The sequence below is a fragment of the Phoxinus phoxinus genome (genome assembly GCF_949152265.1).
Source record: "Phoxinus phoxinus genome assembly, chromosome: 14".
NCBI classification, from domain to species: Eukaryota; Metazoa; Chordata; class Actinopteri; order Cypriniformes; family Leuciscidae; genus Phoxinus; species Phoxinus phoxinus.
In genome coordinates, this window is record NC_136889.1 from 30,811,485 (window position 1) to 30,836,464 (window position 24,980).

Consider the following 24,980-nt stretch of genomic DNA (forward strand, 5'->3'; position numbering starts at 1 on the left):
AGAAAATCTTCTTACAGTTCAAACTAGGGACAATAGATCACATTTAAGATTGAAATCACACAGGGAGTAATGCAAGCCAGAATTTTTCTGCATCTCTCTTCGTCCCTGAAATGAAAAGGTCTGTGTGCCTCTGGTAAGTTCTGCTCACATTTAGCCCATAGACAGACTCAAGGGTCAGGAGGAAGTCTTGTAGACTCAAGGGTCATGAGGAAGTCTTGTAGACTCAAGGGTCATGAGGAAGTATTGTGGACTCAAGGGTCACAAGGAAGTCTTGTGGACTCAAGGGTCACAAGGAAATCTTGTAGACTCAGGGGTCATGAGGAAGTCTTGTAGACTCAGGGGTCACGAGGAAGTCTTGTAGACTCAAGGGTCACGAGGAAGTCTTGTAGACTCAGGGGTCATGAGGAAGTCTTGTAGACTCAAGGGTCACAAAGAAGTCTTGTAGACTCAGGGGTCATGAGGAAGTCTTGTAGACTCAAGGGTCATGAGGAAGTCTTGTAGACTCAAGGGTCATGAGGAAGTCTTGTAGACTCAAGGGTCATGAGGAAGTCTTGTAGACTCAGGGGTCATGAGGAAGTCTTGTAGACTCAGGGGTCATGAGGAAGTCTTGTAGACTCAAGGGTCATGAGGAAGTATTGTAGACTCAAGGGTCATGAGGAAGTCTTGTAGACTCAGGGGTCATGAGGAAGTCATGTAGACTCAAGGGTCATGAGGAAGTATTGTAGACTCAAGGGTCATGAGGAAGTCTTGTAGACTCAATGGTCATGAGGAAGTCTTGTAGACTCAGGGGTCATGAGGAAGTCTTGTAGACTCAGGGGTCATGAGGAAGTCTTGTAGACTCAAGGGTCATGAGGAAGTATTGTAGACTCAGGGGTCATGAGGAAGTCTTGTAGACTCAAGGGTCATGAGGAAGTATTGTAGACTCAGGGGTCACGAGGAAGTCTTGTAGACTCAGGGGTCATGAGGAAGTCTTGTAGACTCAGGGGTCACGAGGAAGTCTTGTAGACTCAGGGGTCACGAGGAAGTCTTGTAGACTCAAGGGTCATGAGGAAGTCTTGTAGACTCAAGGGTCATGAGGAAGTCTTGTAGACTCAAGGGTCATGAGGAAGTCTTGTGGACTCAAGGGTCATGAGGAAGTCTTGTAGACTCAAGGGTCATGAGGAAGTCTTGTAGACTCAAGGGTCATGAGGAAGTCTTGTAGACTCAAGGGTCATGAGGAAGTCTTGTAGACTCAAGGGTCATGAAGAAGTCTTGTAGACTCAGGGGTCATGAGGAAGTCTTGTAGACTCAAGGGTCATGAGGAAGTCTTGTAGATGGTGATATAAGAGGTGGATCACTGCGAATCCAAACTTCTTCAGTCTCATATGTGGCACTTTATGTGGCGTCAGCATTACTTCTTCTCACTCTTTAGAGTCGAGGCAGATTATCATGCATTCATAACATCTCGCATAATGAAAGTTTGTGCTGGTGAATTCACAATTTATGTAATATCATTTACTCACCTTCATGTCATTCCAATCACTTATGACTTGCTTTCTTTTGTTTAACACAAAATTAGGCGTTTTGAAGAATGTCTGTATTTATGAAAGCATGCAATGAACATCTATCAACTTTCCGTCATTTGATTTTTAAGGAATGTATAGAAAGCAAGTGATATAATTTGCAATGTCATAAATGTAAAATAGTAATAATACTTAGTAATAAAATCATGAACTTGCATTAACTAACATTAATGAACAATGATCAATATATTTGTTAAAGTATTCATTAATCTTTGTTAATGTTAGCTAATAAAAATACAACTCTTTATTATTAATCCATGTTAGCTCAGGTCCATTAAATAAGATTAACAGAGACAACTATTCATTTTAATAATGTATTAGTATAAATATCATTTTACATGAACTAAGATTAATAAGCACTTTAGAAGTATTTGTTCACGGTTAGTTCACGTTATATGTGGTTAACTATAAAAAATGGAACCTTATTGTAAAGTGTTAACCAAAATCATTTTATTCATGGAATTTTAAAATAATAAATCCATGGAATATTGTTTATACGGTCATAATAATTACGACAACATTCGCTAATGGCTCATACAATGTATAAAAATAGAGTGTATATGGTGTAAAAGTAGCCATAATGTCATATGTGTAAATAATTTTGTAAAATTTCTAATTGTGAATTGATATTAAACAATTGATACCCATATGACAGCTTTGTGTGGTAAACAGGCTCAAATGTATAGTCTACGTGAAATGCCATTGGCTGAATCCGTCATCAAAATATTGGATTGTAAAAAAGTGGCCATTACATACCAGAATGTTATTGAATTAATAGTTCACTCAAAAGTGAAAATTATGTCATCATTTATGAACGCAAAACTGATTGCTTTCTTTCTTCTGTAGAACATAAAAGAAGATATGTTGAGAATCAGTGTTTTTTGTCCATGTAAAAGTCAATGGCCTCCAATGTTGTTTGGCTCCCAACGTGCAAAATATCTTCTTTTGTTTTTTCACCGCAGAAAGTCATTTGAGTTTGGAATGGCAGTAAGGCGAGTAAATGATTACAGAATTGATTTTGGTGAGGTTGGATTATTCCTTATATCCCATAGAAAGTTTTTGATTTTGATTAAATATTACAAAGACAAAAGATTGTGTTTCTTCTGAGTAATGTTCACTGATCAATCGTGTGGAATAAGATGTGCATTAAACGAGAGAAAGGGTCAGTATAGGTTTCATGTTGAATTTAAGTATTTTCCTCCATTGAATCTCTCAAATCTCATTTGCATATTCACATGTAGATGTATCGCAGTATTCACTTAAAGCAATATATACTAAACACTAGATAGCAGATCTCAACTTGATTGTTTATATTGTCGCAAAATGCAAATCTAACTTTATCCATATCTCTAATCTGCTCAATATAATAATATATTAAGATATTTTAAGCATTAACATCATGGTTTTCTGTAAAGCTGCTTTGAAAAAAGTGTGTATTGTGAAAAGCGCTACAAATGAAATTTACTTGACTATTAAGTTTGATGTCAAAAACATGAATTCGAACTCAGAATTCACGATTTCTCCTGTTGTGTTCGATGGAAGAAAGAAAGTCAGATGAGTTTACAACGACATACGGATGAGTAAATAATTGTAAAAAAAAAAGTTTTTGCATGAACTGACCTTTTAATAAGCAGTAAAAGGTAAGCCCATGGTCACGTTGGGAACATCCATTGGCTCATTATCTCCTGTGGAGGGGAGTGTTTTTGTACTTGTAACACAAGCTTTTATCAGCATTGCAGTGTGCTAGAAGCATAAGATCCACATTAAGTAGCTAACTAACCCCTGCGGTTGGATTAAATTTAGAGTTGCCGTGGACCCGCTGGTTTCATTTCCTACAACATTTCTTGAGCGTGACTCAAACAGCTGTGTCAGTCGGCAGGAGGCACTATACATTAAGACGCCTCCCTGCTGACAAACTGCGAATAGTAATTAAGCTATGAAAGTCGCTAAATGAGGCTTTAACAGTCGTGCCAGGCTTATGATGCCGTCTTTGCAACTCTGTGTGTGTGTGCGTCAAACATCTTTCGGTACAGATCAAAAAGAAGGGTGGGAGTTAAACTTTGATCTTCCTGCTTTTGTTTGCATCTTTTGATCCCTCCCGAATGGTCCGTACACAGGAGAAACTGTTTGAGCTCTGAGGATTTGAAGTGCTCTATAGTTCGACTAGTCAAATTGTCGTGACACCGCACGTTTACACGCCGAACAAAAGAGGCAAAGGCAGTCATTAGCGTGTGTCTGTATCGATTTCATTATGCTGTAATACATTTTCTTTTGCAAGCAAAATTGAATTGTACAACACAGCACAACTGATCAATTGAATTGCACAGGAGACTAAACAGATATTGACCAGCCAAGCATGAGATGTAAAGGCTTTTTTTGCTGTTTCTTTAGCAGACATTTTATCATAGTTGTGCCTGGCAGATGGTGGATCCTCCAGCATGACAAAATAAAATCAATGGAAGTTTCTTTGTCTCGCTGTGTGACTTTTCCCCTCATTGCAGTGTATCACTTCAACTTTCATTTGCCATTTCAGGTTTTATTATGCTGCATGATTCTAAGTTGGCCATGTCAAATGAATGGTGGAGTATTAACATCTCCATAAAGCTGCTTTTGCCAGATGCTACTTCTCAGAGCCTCTTCTTTTCTGATACGCTAACTTGCCCTGCAGGACTATCAGACACCTTTTTTTCTGGCATTATGCAATGGCACTTCATGAATCCCATGAATATAATGATACCCTTGTAAGGAACCACTTCTTCAAAATATAAAGGAACACAGAAGTCACGGTTCGGTACATACCTCAGATTTGTATGGAGTGAATTTAGTCTCAATAATATTTCACGCAAAATACATGATGCACACACGAGTAGCCAATTTCACATGCACAAAACCAAATTCACGAAAGAATTCACAAAAAGCAATTAACGTGCGTAAAATGTATTCATAAAATTATTTTTACAACTGTGCACAAAAAGTTGTGAATGTTTAAAATGTACGAGTTTATCGTTGAATCTGAATGTGTAAATCATTCGTGCGTGAATCGCCGTGGATTTGTGTGTGTGTGTGTGTGTGTGTGTGTGTGTGTGTGTGTGTGTGTGTGTGTGTGTGTGTGTGTGTGTGTGTGTGTGTGTGTGTGTGTGTGTGTGTGTGCGTGCATGTGTTCGTGCGTGCGTGCTCATGTGTGCTGCGTCTGTATTTGACACTTTCCTGGAGGCGCTCATCTCCCACCCGGGTCAGTCGTACTCTTTAAAGGAGCACTTCATCCATTTGCATTAAGCATTAAGAAATCCAGTCTTATTTTTTAATGGTCATGCATTATTCCCTAATTTTCCCCTGAGACGGGAGAAACACGGATTACAGTGTTGCAGTTCCTGCTTATAAAGATGTAAAAATCGTCATTTTGCGTCATTCTAAGCAGGAAGTGCAATATCTTTGTAGAGGGGTTGAGACTACAAACACTCGTTCGTCATTTATCCAGGGGGAGGGACCCACTCACGCTACAGACCTATTACAGATCAGTGGGTGGGACTTCACTTGCAGAAACTAAAAGCAATATCCGCCATCTTGTTTGGAAGCTAAACTAACAGGCGCTGTGGAGGCAAATGTGAAGTTATGACAATGGCGGAAGATACTCAATATGATATGGAAGAAGAGGATTTAGAAAGTCTGATGCTCGACTCAGATGTTTGTGGCTACCTTTACGAGCCGTAATATAGCGAAGAGCAGCTGAGACTGAAGACCTGCCTGTCGCGGACGAGGAGCCCGGACTGACTTGAGCTGGGGCGGACTGGACACAGAGATAGAGGGCCCTATTTTAACGATCTGAAACGCAAGTGTCAAAGCGCAAAGCGCAAGTAACTTTGTGGGCGGATCCCGGCGCTGTTGCTATTTTCCCGGCGGATAAACGACTCTTGCGCCCGACGCAAATCTAAAAGGGGTTGGTCTGAAGTAGCTTCATTATTCATAGGTGTGGTTTGGGCGTAACGTGAAATAAACCAATCAGAGCGTCCTCTCACATTCCCTTTAAGAGCAGATGCGCTTGTTCCACGGCGGATTGCTATTATAACGGCGGGTTTGCCGGCGCACGCCAGGAGCAGTTCACAGCCAAAGAGACCGATGTTCTCGTCAGGGCCGTAAAACACAGAGAAGTGACACTGGGGATGATGGGAGAAACTCACTCAAATTAGCTTCGGTTAAACAGGCGTATAATATGGGTAAATCTGTAGCCTAATCTAGATTTTTTTTTTGTTTATCTAGATAGATCTTTTTCACATCTTCACGGACACAACAATGATTTCCCTCGTGTGTTAATATTTTTCCTTGTAATAATGTATGATTTGCAAAAATGAAAACTGCTGCGTCTGTTTATAATTATTAGAGAATCAAAGTGGATGCGCGTTAACACGCTACATTATGGCCAAGCACGCGCCCTTAAAATACCATATCACTAACGCGCAACGCGCCACTGTCTTTACACTGTTTTTCTCCTGGTCAGTGGCGCAATTGCTTTCTAAAACTGGAAAATAGCACCAGGGCAGTTTTGCGCCGGAACACGCCTTCTCTTTGCGCTGAACCGCCCCCGCGAGCGCAAGTTCATTCCCTAATTTACCAACGTGCGTCTGTGGAGGGAAAAGTCCGTTGTGCGCGGGTGCAAAATAGGAATGATACATGCGTCGGTGTTCAAAGTCAATTGCGCTGGGTGCAAGATAGGGCCCAGAGTCTGTCTGTTGCAAAGAATGCCAATTTCTCCTGGACGAAATATCTGAATCAGACGAGGACATGGACGTTTGTGTTGTGAACTTGCCGTTTGTTCTGTAAGCAAACTAAAGGGGGTCAAGGCTGCGGGGCAGGACTGCTGTGATGTGACTTCGGACCACTTCATCACCACTGGGGTGAGTGCCACTGGACGGTAGTCATTGAGGCTGGAGATATGAGGTTTCTTGGGCAGGGGGACTATAGTTGAGGATTTCAGGCAGGCTGGGACAGTGGACTGTGCCAGGGACTGGTTGAAGATCTTTGTAAAGATTCCAGCCAGCTGATCTGCACATTCCTTCAGCACACGTCCCGGGACGCCATCAGGACCAGCCGCCTTCCTCAGGTTAACGGCTCCCAGCGTACGCCTCACGTCATGCTCTTCAATTGTGAGGTTTATGCTGCAGTTGGCCGTGTGGTGTAGTGGTGCCATCTCTGGTGCTGTGACCGTGTAGCGGGCAAAGAAGATGTTCAGCTCCTCTGCCAGCGTGGGGTCACCATCAGCAGCTCCGAGGTTGGTCCTGTAGTGAGTCAGATGCTGGACTCCCTGCCACACCTGCCTGCCTGCAGAACGTAAACAAAACAAAAAACGTCACGTACAAAAACAGCCATACATAGCACCGAACGGGAAGACACTGAGCTGCTGCAACTATGTGCGCCGCCATTTTGAGTGAATTCATCGAAGAAGAAACATTAACTGATAAAATTAAATGATAGTGAGCAACAACTTTGTGGCTTTTTGAGGATAAAAAAAAAGCGAATGGATTTTTTTATCGTATGGTGGTTGTGTCCACACACTGCAAAGACACATTTATATGCAAACACCATATACAAGTGAATTTTGCATCCGATGACCCCTTTAAAAGCAGTTGGAGAGTTTTTGACTGCATCAAAAATAACTTAGCACAAATTTGGCTATACTCCTCAACATCAGCTCTCACTGTTTTTGATCACAGGCAAGAGATTTCGTCCAGGAATCGTAAAATCAAAATGCTTAAAAAATAAAATAAAATGAAGAGGTTCCTAATCCTACCGCAAACCGCATTCATCAGATCTTGCTCTTCCAACGTCCACTCCGTGTGTGCGTGTGTTGCCTAGTAACGATCGTGCTTGCAGCTAATTCTCATTTCTGATTGGCTGGTAGCTGGCATTTAACTCTGTATAACTCGAGACAGATCAGATGCTATGAACTCGGCAGAGAACTTCCCTCCGTTTGCCTGCGCCTTGTCCATTAATTGTATAGCAGGACAAGTTATCCCTCACTCCTCAGCGTGAGGAATACAAGGTGTGGCGTGTGAGCGTGTGAACAGGTTGAAATGCGTGTGTCTCATGCATGAGACTTGAGAGCCCTGATATATGACTAGGGTTGCAAAATAAGGGACACCCATTCCCCCCCCTAGGAAGTTTTTCGACTTTTTCCAATTTCAAACATCTGTTTTTAAATATCATCTGTAGTTTGCCACTTTGCCACTGTTTATGTGTGTTTTGCGTTGTTTCTGATTTTGAGGATGAATTTTGTCAATCTTCTAAACAGGGTCTGACCTTGATGTAATTTGATTCTAATCATAATCTAACATTATTGAAAAACATATTTTTGTCAGTACAAAAAATGCTCAACTTTGACAAAGTCATTTTTATTGTTATAATTGTGATTTCATAATATATAGATATGAATCCAACTAAAAACTAGTGAAAATATGTATTTTAGTCAAATAGCAAATGGTGTAGCTCTGCAGCCATCTACTAAAGTGATCATTTCTTTACTTTTAAAACGGCATTTTCCAAAAGATGGGCAAAAATCTTACACTAAACCATGTCAAATTATCTATATCCATAAACGTTAGAAATGTGGGTCTTTTATAAAGTGAATTTTACTTTGTTTTAAAAACTGTTTTTATAAAAAATATTTATTTATTTATTTATATAGCCTAAATTAAAAAATATATAATAAATCCTCCTAAAACTATAAATCCTAAAAAAAACTATTATGTTGTTTCAAAATTACATTTTGTTGAAACAACACAAGTGTGACTTTTTTCCCCCACACTAACATAAAAAACAGATATTATTCAAATTTATTTAAAAAAAATTGTAGATCTAGAAAGTGTTGTCAACCGTGCAAAGTCTCACGCCATTTGGACAAAGATAATTTTTTATTTATTTCAGCAAACGTCATTTGGGGTCGAAAAGCCCCGAACAGCGCACAAGGGGTTAAAAGCGTGCAGGTTTACAGCGCATGTTCACGAGACTCAGTCGCTATAGAAACAAAGACGCTAAAATGCAATCACGCAATGAGCTTCTCTACTACGAAATTGATTTCTTTATATTTGCTATTTCATTTTCATTTTGAAGTATTATCCATACTGCAAAATCCTTATGTTTTTATTCAACTATATGTGGGCCTAATGTAAAATACGGGACAAATCGCGTCCCTTATTGATTTGATACGGGACGCATCATCTTACTTGCAAATACGGGTTGATTCCGTATTTTAAGGGACGGGTGGCAACCCTATATGACCCACTTTCAATAAAGATTAATGGTCCCATGGATGAAATGCTCATTTAACCAATCAGATTTAAGCTTATCAATTGACCAGTCATAATCGCGTGAGGGCGTGCCTACCTGGATGTTACATCATCACCTTTTGACCCCAGTTCAAGTCATGGCTGAGCTATGTGCAGTTAAACGGTTCATTTTGTGTTTTCTGTCGAAGAAGTTATATTTTGTGCCAGTTTCCCAGGAAGTGACGATTTTGTTCTCTTCAACACATGATGTAAATGCTGCTTTATTCACAAATGTTTTATGCGATATTCCAATTTTGAGCATGAGTTCAATTTGATTACTTTTTATCAATGTAATGCGTCCTTTTTGAATAAAAGTTCACCAAACTTTTGACCGGTAGTGTATATTAAATGGAAAAGAGCAGTTAGACTCGTTGATAATAACTCCTTATGTGTTCCACCTTCATGTGGCCTCTTTATTGTATAGATAATGTGGATATGGGTTTCAAACTGTGTGAGTATTTCTAGCTGATGTGCGCTAACAGCTGTGCCACAGCTCTGACCTTAGGTAACTCCACAGGAGATATGCTAGTCAAACTGGTCTCTTTCTATATGTCTGTGTGTGTGTGTGTGTGTGTCCGTGTGTGTGTGTGTCTGTGTGTGTGTGCCCTGAAAAGTTCACCTCTCAGTATGCTACACTCCTTCATTGCCATGGTAACAACATGTCATCCCTCTGTATTCTTTATCTTTAATTATTTTTAGACAAATGTGAGCCTTTTTTCCCTTTTATAATTCTAATATTTGCTGGCAGCCTGCGAGTCCCCCAGCGGGTCCAGTGCGATTAGTACGCTCGCCCCCATTTGCATGAGAAAAGTGAGCCGGCGTTTGGGCTAGCAGCCCTGGAGGAGGATTAGCAACATTAGCATTCTGCAGTCCACAGGACGGTGTGTGCGTTCGAGACTTCAACTCTGCTACAGGTTTCTACTGTGTGACCTTTAAAACGCTGTCCATTTTGTTGTTGTGGACATTTCAGTGTAATATGTGGCTATTTGCTTCTATCCCATAACACTGGAGACACATTAGAATGAAGGTGTAAATGCAATATGGCCGTAAACATCCAGATACTGGCTGGGTAGGAAATGTATGTTGTAACAAGGGAATGTTTTTAGGGAAACCAGCGAATGTCTTACTTATAGGCTGCATCCAAAAGCTGAAAAATGCTGCCTTCAGGGGATGCTTTCTAAAGTTGGAAGGCATCAAGGTGTAGCGGACATAGGCCAGTAAGAGCTGTGTGTGTAAACCTCACTCCCTTGATCTCAAGAGGCGCTCTAGCAACAGACGCTAGAGGCTGCAGTCTTTAGCCTCCTTGTTAGCGCTCCCAACCTCCCTTGCAGAAGTTCAAATACCACTCGGAGCAGATCGAGTAGGACCGGTTACATTTTGTGCTACAATAATCAACGCACGGGAGCCTTTAAAAACACAAGCAGCCGTCTATCAGCGCCAGCGTACCGATCCGCTGATTGACGCCTGCTTTCAAATGCTCCCGTATGTATCTGTGTAAGCGCTCGGGGGAGATTATCATTGGTGTATATTTACATGTTTTTGAAGCGCTGATCATTTTAGCCAATCAGTCATATTTGATGAATGCGTGAACACAATTGGCAATCAGAGGTGTTTGCGATTCCGCTCAACAACGCTCAAAGCGTCAAATTTCAGTACCGACTTGGTACCGAAGTTGGTACTTATGACAACACTACGTTAGTGGCTGCGGTCCTTGGTAGTGCTCATACCTCCCATGCTGCAGACCCCGGTTCAAGTCTTGCTAGGAGCTGGTCAAGTAGGACCGGTTACAAAGGCACGTTCGAATCCAATATTAGCTTCACTTCCTGTCTCCTGAGATTCCTTCATCTGATGGATGCTTGAAGGCAGCATAGATGTATCCTTCACTGCCTTTGATATCCCACAATGCTGTGCGTTTAATTCCGCGACAGTTGAGCTAAAAAAAATGCCATTTGAAAGTTGCAGTTGTTAATCAGTAAATGTAAATTTTTAACCAAATTTTTCCACTTTTTATGTCATTTTTAGCAAGAAATTGGTATTGTTGTAATTAAATATTCGCCTAGTTTGCACCAAAGCTTGCTTTATTTTATTGTAGATAATTAAATTGTTACGCTGTCTCAGAGGTCTGTCAGAAATCAGTTTCTTTTCACCTTTGTGCACAAACGCTGCCTGCCAAGTCATTGCCTGATTAGGCAGCGAGGCAACAAGTCACTGCCATAAGCTTTTGGACGCAGCCATAGTTGTATCTGCACTTTTTTAAATGGGAAAGAAGAAACACAATTTAAGACAATTTTAAAGGGTCAGTTTACCCAATAATTAAAATTGTGTTACCATTTAATCATGCCGCTTCAATCCCATAAGACTTTTGTTTTATCTTTGAAACACACACAATGTTGATATTTTAATTAAACCTGAGAGATTTCTGTCCCACCATGGAAAGCTGTTACATACCAAACCGATATCAAAGAACTTGCAGCGACGAAAGCGACTGTTTTGTCACCTCGCATCGTCTGCGTCCGGGCTAAAGACCACAACCAATGGCCAATTAGCATGTCGTCCCCTTGGAATTATAAGGTTCTATCTGACATTTTTATTTAGAAAATAAAAAGGTTCTTTCGACACAGTCGAGTGGAATGCAAAAACTTTAAAGCTCAATATCTCAAAACCAGTCAGAATGCAGATAGAACCTTATAATTCCAAGGGGACGATTTGCATTTAGCGCCGGCATAAGAGAAAATAACTGTTTATACCAGTAGACGGCTGTAGTCTGTATTTGTCAATCAAAAACGGAAGCTGGTGTTGCTACCTCCCATTAAAACAATAGGTAGCACAATTCAATAGCAAAAAATACCACCTATGGATTGTGCTACAAGCATCATATTCGTGTGGTTTGAGGCTTTATTAACATCCATACCCTAAACCTAGCCTTAAAACAATGCAAATGTAGTGTTGGTGGCACAATCTGATGGGTAGCAACATTCGTCAAAACCAGGCATTAAGAGTGCAGATATACAAACCGCAAACAAAACAATGCTTGCTTACCATTTGGAATATGAATCACATATTTGTGTATTGTAATGCTCATGTAACATGAAAATGCAAAATTGGAAGACCCTTCTTGGTGTGCACTTTTTGCCGTTTGCTCACTTTCATCACTTTCACTTTTCTTTTCGTGCACTGGTTTGCTAATCTAAACAGCCAATCAGAGTGCTCCGTCTCACTGACTGCCCGACTCCAATACAACATGCTCATTTGGCCAAAAACTGTCAAGATGACATCCTTGTTTCCTTCTGCTTCCCTGGAGACCCCCGTCATGTTTAGGTGAACTAACCATTTAAGGGCATTTTCACACCTATTGATCGTTTGTTTTGTTCTGAAACAGAGACTTAATTTGTTACAATTTTGTATTTTCTTCTTGGTTTGGTTCGCTTTCACAAGGCAACATTGTAAACCGTACCAAAATGCGTTTATGCAAGTCACATAGAAACCAGTCCTCTTAGTGGTCAGAGTTTCCTCTGCGTCATCCATCAAGATGATTGACAAGTTCACTTCATTGTTTCTTATTTGTAACTGTCAACAGATACACACGCAAACACTACACGCATATAGCTGTCATTCCCGCATTATTATATAACCTATGTAATGCAGGAAGCAAGGCTTAGTCGGGACAGCATTCTTGCACTGGACGGAGAAGAGCAATTACACAACATTTTAAGATTTTTTCAACTGCTCAACACTGCTGAATTTTATATAACACATTTGTCGTTATGAGTTATGATGCCGCTTGGTAGACTGGTCCGTTGGGTCGGATTGATTTCTCACCTCAACCGCCCCAGAGTTCGTCTGCAATCAAGCAATTGGTTTGGTGTGGATCCGAGAGCGATTGGCGTGTTCATTGGCTATACCTAAACGAACCAAACTAAGCGAGAAAACGCACCAGATTCCGAAACAAACGCTCCAAACGAGCCAGGTATGAAATCACCCTCACATTAACCATTTAAAGCCTTTGAATAATAAAGTAAATAACTGATTATATTAAGATTAAAATGGATGTTCAGGGTTTAAATGTTCTGTCTTTTGTGGCTGTGAAGATGTTACTTAGATAGGCCACAAATGAACCCCGACAGCTTGCATATTTTCTCGATCTATTCGCACAAAAGCAAATCGTTGGGGAGCAGATCGCCTGTGATGATGGGAAATTCCTTCTGGCCGTTTTGATAAGCATGTGTTTTGTACTCAGATGCTATCAGCCTTTATATCTACATTCATCTTTTTCGAGATCACATTTAAAGTTCCACTCTGCTTAGTTTACAGAGAAGTCCAAGGATCTCTGTGCGCGTGTGTGTGTGTGAGTGCCGTCACATGCAGATTAGAGTAGTCATTAGTCTCCGAAGGGATAATTGGTGTGTAGCAAGAATCTTTGGTCCAAAGCAAAACGTTTCCCCACAAAAGGGACCAGATCATTACACCACGGTTGTTAGAGGAGAGGATTGGACTGCCACTTTGGGGTCAGACCCCTGCCTAAGCTCACACACATTCATCTTCACTCATTTGCCATCCATAATTATCCTGTGTGGATTTAACAGCGAGTTTTTTTATTCTGCGGGCCAGGAATACGAAGGACCTCTTTGGCTCTGTTCCCCATTAAGGTGCTTCTCCTCTCCTCCTGAGATTAGGTGGCTCAAATGAACGGCGTCTCCTCTCAGAGCGTGACCCTGAGGTGGATGTTGGGTGCGTATCAGCATCGCAAGTGCTGGGCGTCCTGAAGAGCACCGCTCATTAGCGTTTGTGTGCGCCCGCGTACGGGATGTGGAGCGTAATGTATGTTAATACATGCACTTGTCAATTCTTGTTGCATTTTATACTGCATATACTGTACAGTATGTTGTGTTGTGGATGGTGGCGTGCCAAACAGGCTTCTTGGCTAGCAAAGTAGCGAGACTAGCTCATAGGTCAACCAGCTTCACCAGCTATGTTTTGCTATGGGTCAGTGATAAATAAGTGGCTAAAATGAGGACATTATTTTATTTAAAACAAATTAAAACTTATGTTGGATTCATATTGTAATGTTGCGGCTGTAGGAACAAAGAGTCTTAATGAAATAAACAAGGTATACTCGATCGCAGGAGAATAAATACACAACCATGTTAACTTAGGCCTCATCCACACTACTGCGTTTTAGTTTAGAAACGGAGAATTAAAACGAATACGATCTCTGTCCACACCAGCGTTTTAGCTGCGTATTGGAATTGATCTCCGTCCACATTAAAACGACTGAAAACGCGGATCATGTGACCACTCACCAACACTGGGCGTGTGTGTGCCGGTGTAAACAGACACATGTAGGCAGTTATAGCATTGTAAAATGCAGAATTTACTTGCACAACAGCTGCTAGCAAAGACATCAACGTCAGTCACGCTTGTAATTCGTTATCCATGTTGCAGTCACTAACGTTACGTAGTCCAGGCTGTTTTTGTATGATTTCTTCCCGGGGACGGGTCATGTGATGGGTGGCTGACGAATCAGGGAAGGATACGCCATGACTGATGACACCCAATCATAGAGCCGAGCGTGAGCCTCTGCGTCATCGTTTCTAAAGTCCTCCGGTTTGACCGTCTTCACTAAAACGCCCTCTGGAGATTCAAAACGCAAAACGGGGTCGGCAGCGTTTCTAAACTTCTCCGTTTTAGGTCTTCGTTTCTGCCGCTGTAGTCTGGACGGGAGGTGCAAATGTAGCAAAAGGTCTCCGTTTCTAAACGAAAACGCAGTAGATGTGGTTGGGGCCTTAGACCGAAAAGAAAAAACTTGAGGCTTAAACAAATCAAGGTGTACTAATATATAATAACTAATAAATGTCATAATGTCATAAAAGTTACAAAAAGCCTAACCCTAAAAAAAATAAAAAAAAATAAAAAAAAACCTATTCAAGTCTAAAATCTCAATGATACTAAAATAACACTACACTCTGACACATTTGCATTCATTCCCACAACAATTTATAAATGAAAATGAATTTTATTTTTTGAAATTACAAAATGTGTTCATTGAGGTATTCATGTCAGTACATGAATGTATTGCATTTAATAAAAAATACTTTGCCGCGATAAAAGACAGTAGCACGTAGAGACCTTCCCCGCTTGTCGGATGCCGGACTTTGGGCCGATCGAGCGCGAGTTTACACTAATGTTCCCGTGTTCTTTCTCTGTCTCCAGCCGGCTGTCCTGATTCACTCATTAGAGAGGTTCATCATTTCCGAGTCCTGGGAGATGAGCAGGTAGGTTTGCTGTCACACACACACACACACACACACACACGCACACACACACACGCACACACACACGCACACACGCACACACACACACACACACACACACACACACACACACACACACACACACACACACACACACACACACACACACACACACACAGACACACACACCTTCTGAGCAACCTTCCCTGTCCTGATCACAGCTCAAGAGAAATCCACGCTCATCCGGATCATCAGATGGTCACATGCGAGAGGCTTTTAATTGGCTGTTGGATACCGTTCACTAAGCCCTGCGCTCGCAACAAGACCTCACCACCGCACCGTCTCACCAGCCGCCCTTGCGGTGTGAAACATCGTCCAACCATTTTCCTCATTCCTCCCTCCATCTTCACACAACTGTTTGTCTTTGAAGTGTTCACGGCGATCGGAGCTGTTATGTGTCACCTTTGTGTTTCTGCAGTTGCTTCAGAACATCTGTGTGCATCTGGTTGATCTCACTCTCTCCTGTCCTGTTGGGACGCTCGGCTTGCGGGCCAGATGTCACAACCAAATTTAACCCGGATTAACACTGGGTTGTTTTTATACCAATACCTTTACCATCCGAATTTAATTTCAGGGCTCATAAAATAATTTTTTTTTGAAATTGAGATTTATACATCATCTGAAATCTGCATAAATAAGATTTCTATTGATTCCATTGTTTTATATATTTACGGTAGAAAATTTACAAAATATCTTCATGGAACATGATCTTTACTTAATATCCTAATCATTTTTGGCGTAAAAGAAAAATCGATCATTTTAACCCATACAATGTATTGTTGGCTGTTGCCACAGATATACCCATGCGACTCAAGACTGGTTTTGTGATCCAGGGTCACATATTTGATACACACTAAAGCCTCTTAAATGATCAACATAATCAAAACTTTGCTGAAGAACCTGTTGTACACAATCTACTACATGCATCCTGTTATACTTTTTAGCAAGTAAAAACGTCCACCATCAGGTTGTGGTTCGCGAATCTATTTGCTGTGAAATCTTTACTGATTTTTATGTAAATGCTAGAATAACTTTTATATTGTTAGCAATATTTCAAGATGAACACTTACTGGACTGAAGCAACTTAGGTTTACTTGATTATCCATACATCATTTTTTTTTTTTTATCATGTTATAATATGAGTATCAAATATGATCCATCAGGCATCAGGAAGGTTTATTTGTTCATCTCTCAATCATCATTGTATTGCATTGCGTTATATGTTTTGCCCCCACAATAAGAATAGCTTTGATCTAAGCATAAAACAAATCATTTAAAGGTCCCATATTGTCAAAACTGAAATTTCCTGGCTTTGTTCATGATAAAAGAGGTCTAGTGTCTATTAAACTTCCACACGCTTCAAAACAGTCGATCCACAGACAAATGCACACGGCCTGCATAACGTAGTGTGCCTTTTCATAAGCCGTTGTGCCTTCCGTATAAATGTGATGTCATAACTACTCAGTCACCGCCTTCAGTCACCACCTCAACCAATGGTGGGTCTCTCAGAAAACAACAGGCCTATCAGAAGAGAGGCTCATGAATATTAAGTAGACAGGCCAAAATTGACCTGTTCTTGGCAGAGCTCCTGAGAAAGGAGTCTCTATGTATGTGAACATAAATATGTTTTTTTGGTACTTATACCGCAAATATATATTCTTAAAGACATCAAAACCTAAAATAAAACTTCAGAAAGGTGTACAATATGGGGCCTTTAAATATCATCTTTTTATTAAAAGACATTATTAAAAGATATAAAGTGACATTTTATATGCATTTTATGTAAGTAATCTGCTGGACTGTTAAAGATCTCAATCATTACAAGCTATCATAATTTCATTTGACTTTCCTTCCATATAAATACCATCAACTGCACCAAATTGCATAATTTTACACAGGTTTTTTTTAATATATATATAAAATGTTGCCGTTTTTTTTTTTTTTTTTTTTTTTTTTTGTATGAGCTTTATATTCTCCTTTATCATATTATAGGTGCCATAAAAGCCTGATGTATAAAATATGATACTCAACAAAAACACATATGCAAACTTTTTTTTTCCATTTAATAAACTGTTCCATAGTAAAAAATAAAGAAAAAAATAAATATATATATATATATATATATATATATATATATATATATATATATATATATATACTGTAAATAAATATTTTTTTACTATTATTTTAATTTTTTTTTACTATTATTTTATATGCCAGGTCTTATGGGGTTAACAAATAATTTCAGTGAAATGCGAATTAAATCTGTCTTATGACTCATTTTTATTGAAAAGCGTATAATCATCCAGTGTTTGAACTTGTGTTTGACTTCTTTTTACAAGAATCTTTAACACGCTTGAAGGGATAGTTCAACCTAAAATAAAAATCCTGACATCATTTACTCACCCTCACGTCATTCCAAAGTGGTATGACATTATTTATTCTGTGGATCATAAAATAATATATTTTGAGAAATTATGAAAAATGTTTTTTGTTCATAAAATGGAAGTCAAAGTTGCTTCTTCTTTTATTCCTGCAGAAGAAAGATAGTCCTAAAGGTTTAGACTGAATAATTTTTGGGATCAGCTGTTCCCTTTCTAGCATTACGAGCTGTGTTTTAGTCTCATCCTCTCTGTTCTCCAGTACGAGCGCTACCAGCGCTACGCGGCGGAGGAGTGTGTTCTCCAGATGGGGGGCGTTCTGTGTCCCGCTCCCGGATGTGGTGCCGGGCTGATTCCTGTGGATGATGGAAGGAGAGTGAGCTGTGAGTCAGGGAATGGACTCGGCTGTGGGGTAAGATCTTCTGAACATCACTGACCTCACAACAGCTTTTACTCTCATTTGCAGAGACAACTGTCAGAATGAGTGGATGCACGCCGGCCCCTTTTATATCCGTATGTCCGGAGGAGTGACGCATGCAAATTCCACTCGCTTATTTTTAGTGGCCGTTTCTCAAATCATCAGAGGTGATTGTGGCTCCCAGGAATGACCCCTAGGGCCAGATTTACTAAACAGGGAAAATTAGTGCGTTGATGTGAGTGTAAAGTTCAGCACGTGATCTACTGACGACACACACATTAAAGAACACAGACACAGCCGGATCAAATCCATAATGACCAACACAACATACCAGTTAGCGTCTGCTTTAAGACATGCTTTTTTGGGGCGATACATAATGGCACAGATACCAGTAAATTGACTAGCACAAACCTTAGTAAATCGGCTTGCATGATTCATTTACATACTCTCCTCTGAAAGGGAAACTCCTACAAATGCATATACAAAAAGCTCAGCTGCAAAAATAACCCTGTTCACTCCTTTTCAGCGCTAATGTTTCACTGCGTGTCTTTAGTAAATCCTGACAGAAGTTTTTGCCATAAGAGGGTTCGTGCTGACGCAAGCCAGGCACGGCGTTATGGGTGGACCTGACGGGCCTAGGCCCACCCACTTTTCAACAGGCCCACCCAAAACTTTGCTTCAAATTTTTTTTTCCCCATATATTCAAATTATGTCAAGAATTATAAAAAATCGCCAATAAGCTCATCATTTGAGCTAAAATAGTCTAAATGTTTAGTTTTAAAAACAATTTTAAAAAGCTGGTTATGTCTATTTTGATGTTTCTGTGCAAGTTCAGCAGACAGTGGTTAGGGTTTGTTCCGATCAGAGCATGTGAGCGGTCGGAGAGCGCATCTCTGAATACTCCGCTCCGCTCGCTCTCCACAGGGTCGCTCGCTCAACCCAGCATTTTCTAGTCGACTAGTAGTTGTTCATTTAAGCCATTAGTGGACAAATCGCCCCTTTATATTAATGTAAGGGAACCAGGGCGAATAGACGTCATTACATTACTTTCGTGACCAACTGACGGGGTCGAAACATGAGCAGTCTTAAGTTCAAAGTGAAATTATACTGAAGTCTTTCTACATTTTTACAAAATACCCCTGGTATTGATAAACCACACTTGTGAGTGACTGACCATGGCAAAAATATATCTCTGTCTAAAACATCATCTTTTCAAATTATGTTTTTCTGAAAAATGGTTCTTTCACCCCTGCTCTACTTGAATAGAGCAGATATAAGCTTGTTTCCGCCACAGAATAAAACATTTTAAAAGATAATTACGACTTTTTAGCTCACAATTGCGAGTTTACATCTCGCAATTCTGACTTTATTTCTCAGGATTGCGAGATATAAAGTCAGAATTACGTGAAATAAAGTCACAATTGCGTGAAATAAAGTTGTATTTTTGTATTAAAGTCAGAATTGCGCGAAAACTTCGGCCTCGTGTTATACGTTTTGGGGAAATATTACATTCCCGACCTCTTTTACAATCTAAATATAAGCTATTATAGTTTAGATTATTTTTTATAATATCCCATGAGTCCGGATAAATGCAATTTCAACTGTTTCTGAAGTGCTTCATTTATAAAGAACACCGCTTTTTCTTTTATCGGGAAACACAGCCCAGGTGATGCGTAATGGAGATTCCAAAGCGCTCTTCTTGACCAGAACCAAGGAGAGCGATCGCGGATAGGTCCGTCCTATGCACCGAAACTTTTTAAGAATGCTACAAAATATTTAAAGAACATCAAGCTATTCAAATCTATATCATATATACGTACAGATAATATAACAGTATATAAGTCAGTCATTTTTATTTCGGTTTAACAGTGATTGGATAACGTTTTTAATTTAAGGCCCACCCACAATTGGTCTGGCCCATCCAAAACTGGAATCCCGGCGCCGTGCCTGACGCAAGCTGTTAGTGAATCAATCTGGCCCTAGTGTCAGTCATTGACATCACGTCGAAGTGACTGACAGATAGGGAACGGGAGGTTTGAAACTGTCTTTTTAAGTTTTAAAGAGAAAAAAAATACAACAATGGTGTTGACTAATGAATTTGCACATGGTTTGTCTTACTAAAAACACCACATAGACACATATAAACAACGTTAAAAACTTGATTTTCACCACAGGGAGTCTTTAAAGAATGCTTTATGCCCAAAAGGTTCTATACACGAGAAATGTCTTCAATGATTGCACAATAATTTCATGTATAACAGGTTATTTCAAATTTTAAGAGCTGTTCAGTTCATAAAATGTAATTAAGAAAAAATAATCATTAAAACTTAATCTATCAAATGATCCCATGACGGGAACCCCTAAGGATGTGTATGTGAAGTGTCTGACAGAACCCTTTAGACATGATTCACAGCAGCGCCATCTTTGAGTTTTTTTAACGGGAGTGAAAGCGAGGCTGTGAGGGACGGACATACATCTCTTCAGTGGGCTATGTTGTGGGTTTTTATTGTTCTGCTGATTAACACAGCAAAAAAAAATTTTTTTGGGAAGAAATGTCAGTAGAAATGTCAAAAACTCCAGACAACATGAGCTGTGGAAAATGATAAGTGCTTTATACAGCTTTATACAGCGGATGACATTGAAAACACAGTGAGTCTACCTTAGAAATTTGGGAGTCATCCTGGACAAAGACTTGTCATTAGTGCAGCACTGCAAGCAGCTGACGAGAAATTGCTTCTTTCAATTAAGAAAAATCTCAAAAAATCTCAAAAATTAGAAACATGGTCTCACAAAATGATTTGGAGCTTATCATTCACGCTTTTGTGTCTTCTCGTTTAGACTATTGTAATAGTTTATTTTCATGCCTAAACCAGAAGGAGCTCTCTCGACTGCAATTAGTACAAAAATCTGCAGCTAGAATTCTGACACGTACTAATAGGAGGTCTCATATATCCCCTATCCTAAAAGAACTTCATTGGCTACCAGTGTCTCATAGGATAAATTTTAAAATTTTGGTTTTAGTTTTTAGAGCTTTGCATGGTCAGGCTCCCTCTTATATTAGTGATTTGATTCAGCGCTATACCCCTGTGCGTGCTCTAAGGTCTGTGGATCAGAATCTGCTGACGGTTCCGCGCACTCGCTATCGTACTAGAGGTGACCGATCCTTTCAGGCTGTTGCTTCTAGGTTGTGGAATGATCTCCCTTCCTCTATGCGCTCTATTGACTCTGTTGATGCTTTCAAATGCAGACTAAAGACTCATCTATTTGTACAGGCTTTTAATTAGCTGCTTGTGGGTTGATATGATCATGTTCTGTTTATGGTTTTATTTTGTATATTTTTATGATATAAATGTTTTTATTGTGAAGCACTTTGTGGCCTTATACCTGTGAAAGGTGCTATATAAATAAAGCTTACTTACTTACTTACTTACAGCCTCACTCACACCCGTCATGGCGCTGCTCTGAATAAGGTCTATATAGAACTTTTCCTCTAAGAGTGTAGCGGCTCAGAAATACACACTTTACCTTTAGTATACGTTGTGTTGCCCGTAATTATAAAGTATGAACTACAACAATACAGTCTCATGCGTTACAGACATCACAGTCAGCCTGAAATCACAACGATCTGTATTTTTACAAACCTTTGAGCGAGTGTTTCCCTTGTCTCTGTGTGAGACGACATCCCTGCCCTCTATCGCTTGCATACTCCACTCGTCCAATCACGGCACGATTAAGATGTAATTACCACACAATTTGCATGATGTTTTCTAATTAGCCAGTCGATTAAAGATTAGGGTGCAGTTCATCTGCCATTAGCACTGACTGATTGCATGTTTGCAAACAAAAACATCATCATTCCAGTGGGAGGAAACCCTGTGTCTGCGCTTCTGTCTCTGTGGAAGACCTGCGCACAGAGTGATGCCTTGAACCCTTCTGCTGTCACGGGCAGCGCTTTGAGCTGGAGACGAGCTTTACACCAGGCTACGTTTGCTTGGGATCTGCAGTGTTCATCCAAACAAGCACAAATTTAGTGTTGATCACCAACAAAACACTTACAAATCAATGCATCTAGTGGTGTATTTTCTAAACTTTAAACACTTTCTTACTCATTCGTTTGACTTTCAAGACTTTAAAAACTTTAAAAATACAATATTATGTTATATTATGATTTCACTGTTCATCCAAACAAATAAAATGTAGTGTAGATGGCTAGAAAAGCATACAAAGCAGAGTTTTATAATACAATTTTGGCAATAGAAATTGTTTTTTTTGGCCAACCTGTGAGTTAGCATCACCCTGGTTCCCTCGACAAAAAAATACAATATGATTTTTCCTCTGGCTTTTGGAATATTGCAGGAAATAAACTCTGTGATCAGCAAAAGTTTCTCATTCAAACCCTCATTCAAAAAACAATTGACTTCGGGACGGTGGAACAGGAAGTGCTAAAATGCTAACTCGTTTCTGGGTTTTGGCAAGAAAAATCCATCATCTCAGCAGCACAACATTGTAAAACAAAACAAAATAAAATAAAACGTCCTGTAATGGGCAGACAGTCATTTCTAAAGTTGAAGCTAAAAATGAAATAAGAAACCAAAACAAAGAAAACTACACTTTATACATAAATCTCTATGAATGCTAATGCGATCTCATATAACCACATTGGTGGAGTTTTAGCTGTTGTCATAGATAGCATGACATGGTTTTGAGCTGTAGACCAGATATTTGCCTGAGAATCAAACCCTCATCCTTCCCTCGGGTTATTTCGACCCGAAACTCTTTTTTTTGTGTGTGTGTTCATCGGAGTGGTCAAATACCTTAGGACTTTTGTCGTACTTAAATCACAAATACACAAAAAAAACTAAATTGACTGGATTCAATGAGTTTATTTAGTAATAAAAATAGTAGCAAGTTTGTTCCTCACGGTTCAGTTTGACCCCCTTAGGAATTAATGAAATGCAGGGAATTCTAATAAATGCTCAAAATTAAAACTAAAATGTGAAAACTTTACAAAAAAAAATATTTGTATAATGTCTACACGTGTAAATGCATACTGAAGCGATAAACTCAAGAAATTGACTTGATATTGACCCAGCGGAAGAGTGCATGCTCTATATAGAGCTATAAGGCCATCTAGAGGGAGAAAATAATTGAATATCATGTTATATAAAAATTTCCCCCACAACAGGTCGGCAGAGACACCTAAATAGACCCAATGTGAGAGATATTTTGAGCTGATTTGAGCTGGTTATGCATGCATTGCAGAGTTATTTTGAATTTAAGTTGAAAGAATGTGAAGAATGTGCTTAAAATATATTATTTATTGATATAATCTATTAATTTAAATAAAAATTAATAAAATAATAATACAAAATCAAGCTTTTCTGAACAACAATGACACCAACAACAACAACAACAAAAAGTATCATTTTTGGGCTTCGGGTCATTTTGAAGGATTTGTTACTGGATGCGAGGGAAGGATTTGGATTACGTCGATATTTTATGTTTCGTTGTTCATCCAAACAAACAAAAACACACAAAGCAGGGATTTTTAAACACAATTTTGGTAACAGAATAACAAACCAAAAAACGTGCTGTGTTGGGCAGTGTCACAAGTAGTTGCAGCAAGGAGAGTAGTGAGTGAGGATCTGTACACAGCCGTCACTTTATTTAACAATAAACCGAAACAAAATACACGCAGGAGCGCTGCAGTTCCATACTGGAGCGCAGGAGAATCACAACCAGCTAAACATAGACGAGGACAGAAAACTAACAACAATGAGGGCTATAAATGTACAGAGAAACCAAATAACAAGGAGCAAGTGGATCAACTCAGTGAAACAATGAGTAACCATAGCAACGAACAAAAACATGCTAAGAAACTATGGAAACAGAAAAGAAACACTGCATAATATGATTTACAAACTAAAAGTCCAGGACTACAAAACGGAAACCAAACTGAACGTTACAGGCTATCAGTATTTTTTTCCCCCCCACAATTTTCACTTTCAATTTAACTTTATATTTAAAGTGCCCCTTTTATGCTTTTTTGAATATTACCTTTCATGCAGTGTGTAATATATCTGTTTGTGAATGCAAAAGGTCTGCAAAGTTTTAAAGATCAAAATGCACAACAAATAAACTTATTGATTCTGAGTCGTCAGTAACTCCAGTCTCACTTCCTGTTACAAACCTATATAATAATGTAACACATTTGCATAATGTCAGTCTATGGTCTTCATTGGCTGTCCGTGAACAACGTCTACTTTGACCCTTAAACACTGTAGTTGTGGCTGAGAGTTTGGTTCATGTTGTGGACATGTTGAGAAGAGCTTTTTCAGCGCTGGGATACACTTTCCTGCACTTCAAAACTATGAGGACTCGCGCAATTGATATGGACGCTATCATTACTGTTCATATCACTGAGGAAGAGCCGGAGTTGACATTCAGATAGTTATGTGCGTTTTGTTTTCGACACGTGCTGTATGCAGTCGACCAATCACAGCAGACTGGGCCATCTGACCAATCAGAGCAGAGTCTGCTCTCAGTAAGGAGCAGTGAGAAGTGAGGTGATGCTGCAGTGTATATTATGACACTATTAAAGTGGGGTTTTTTTTTACCTTAGATGCATGCAAACCTATTATAGGAGAAACCAAAACAAAATTGGGAACCTTTAAAATAAGATAGCTGGGTACTTCGAGACTTTCAAATGGAAATCAATTTGATAGCAGGTAACATCCTGTGGTGGGCAATATTTTAATATTTGTAATTTCTTCTGATATATTTTTGCTAGTGAGATCCCATTGGCTAATGGTAACGTACAGGTGTAGCTTTAGCTGTGATTTAGTTTATTTTTGTGTTGATTAATAAGTTTTAATATGGAGAGCTTGTCCCTTATCTTCTAACCACCGACTTCTACTGTGTGTGTGTGTGTGTGTGTGTGTGTCCGGTTTCTGCTGTGGTCAGAGCTGCGTCTGTGAGCTGCAGATAAA

The 24,980-nt window shown here is 39.5% G+C and overlaps 1 protein-coding gene across 1 annotated transcript in view; it reads left to right on the plus strand.

The window, feature by feature from the left end:
- prkn (parkin RBR E3 ubiquitin protein ligase) overlaps positions 1–24,980 on the plus strand; it is a 175,050-nt gene that overhangs the window by 140,612 nt on the left and 9,458 nt on the right. Inside the window, exons 8-9 of the mRNA XM_079634640.1 lie at positions 15,092–15,153; positions 17,836–17,985. Coding sequence (XP_079490766.1) covers positions 15,092–15,153; positions 17,836–17,985 — 212 coding nt within the window. The remainder of the gene's footprint in view (positions 1–15,091; positions 15,154–17,835; positions 17,986–24,980) is intronic.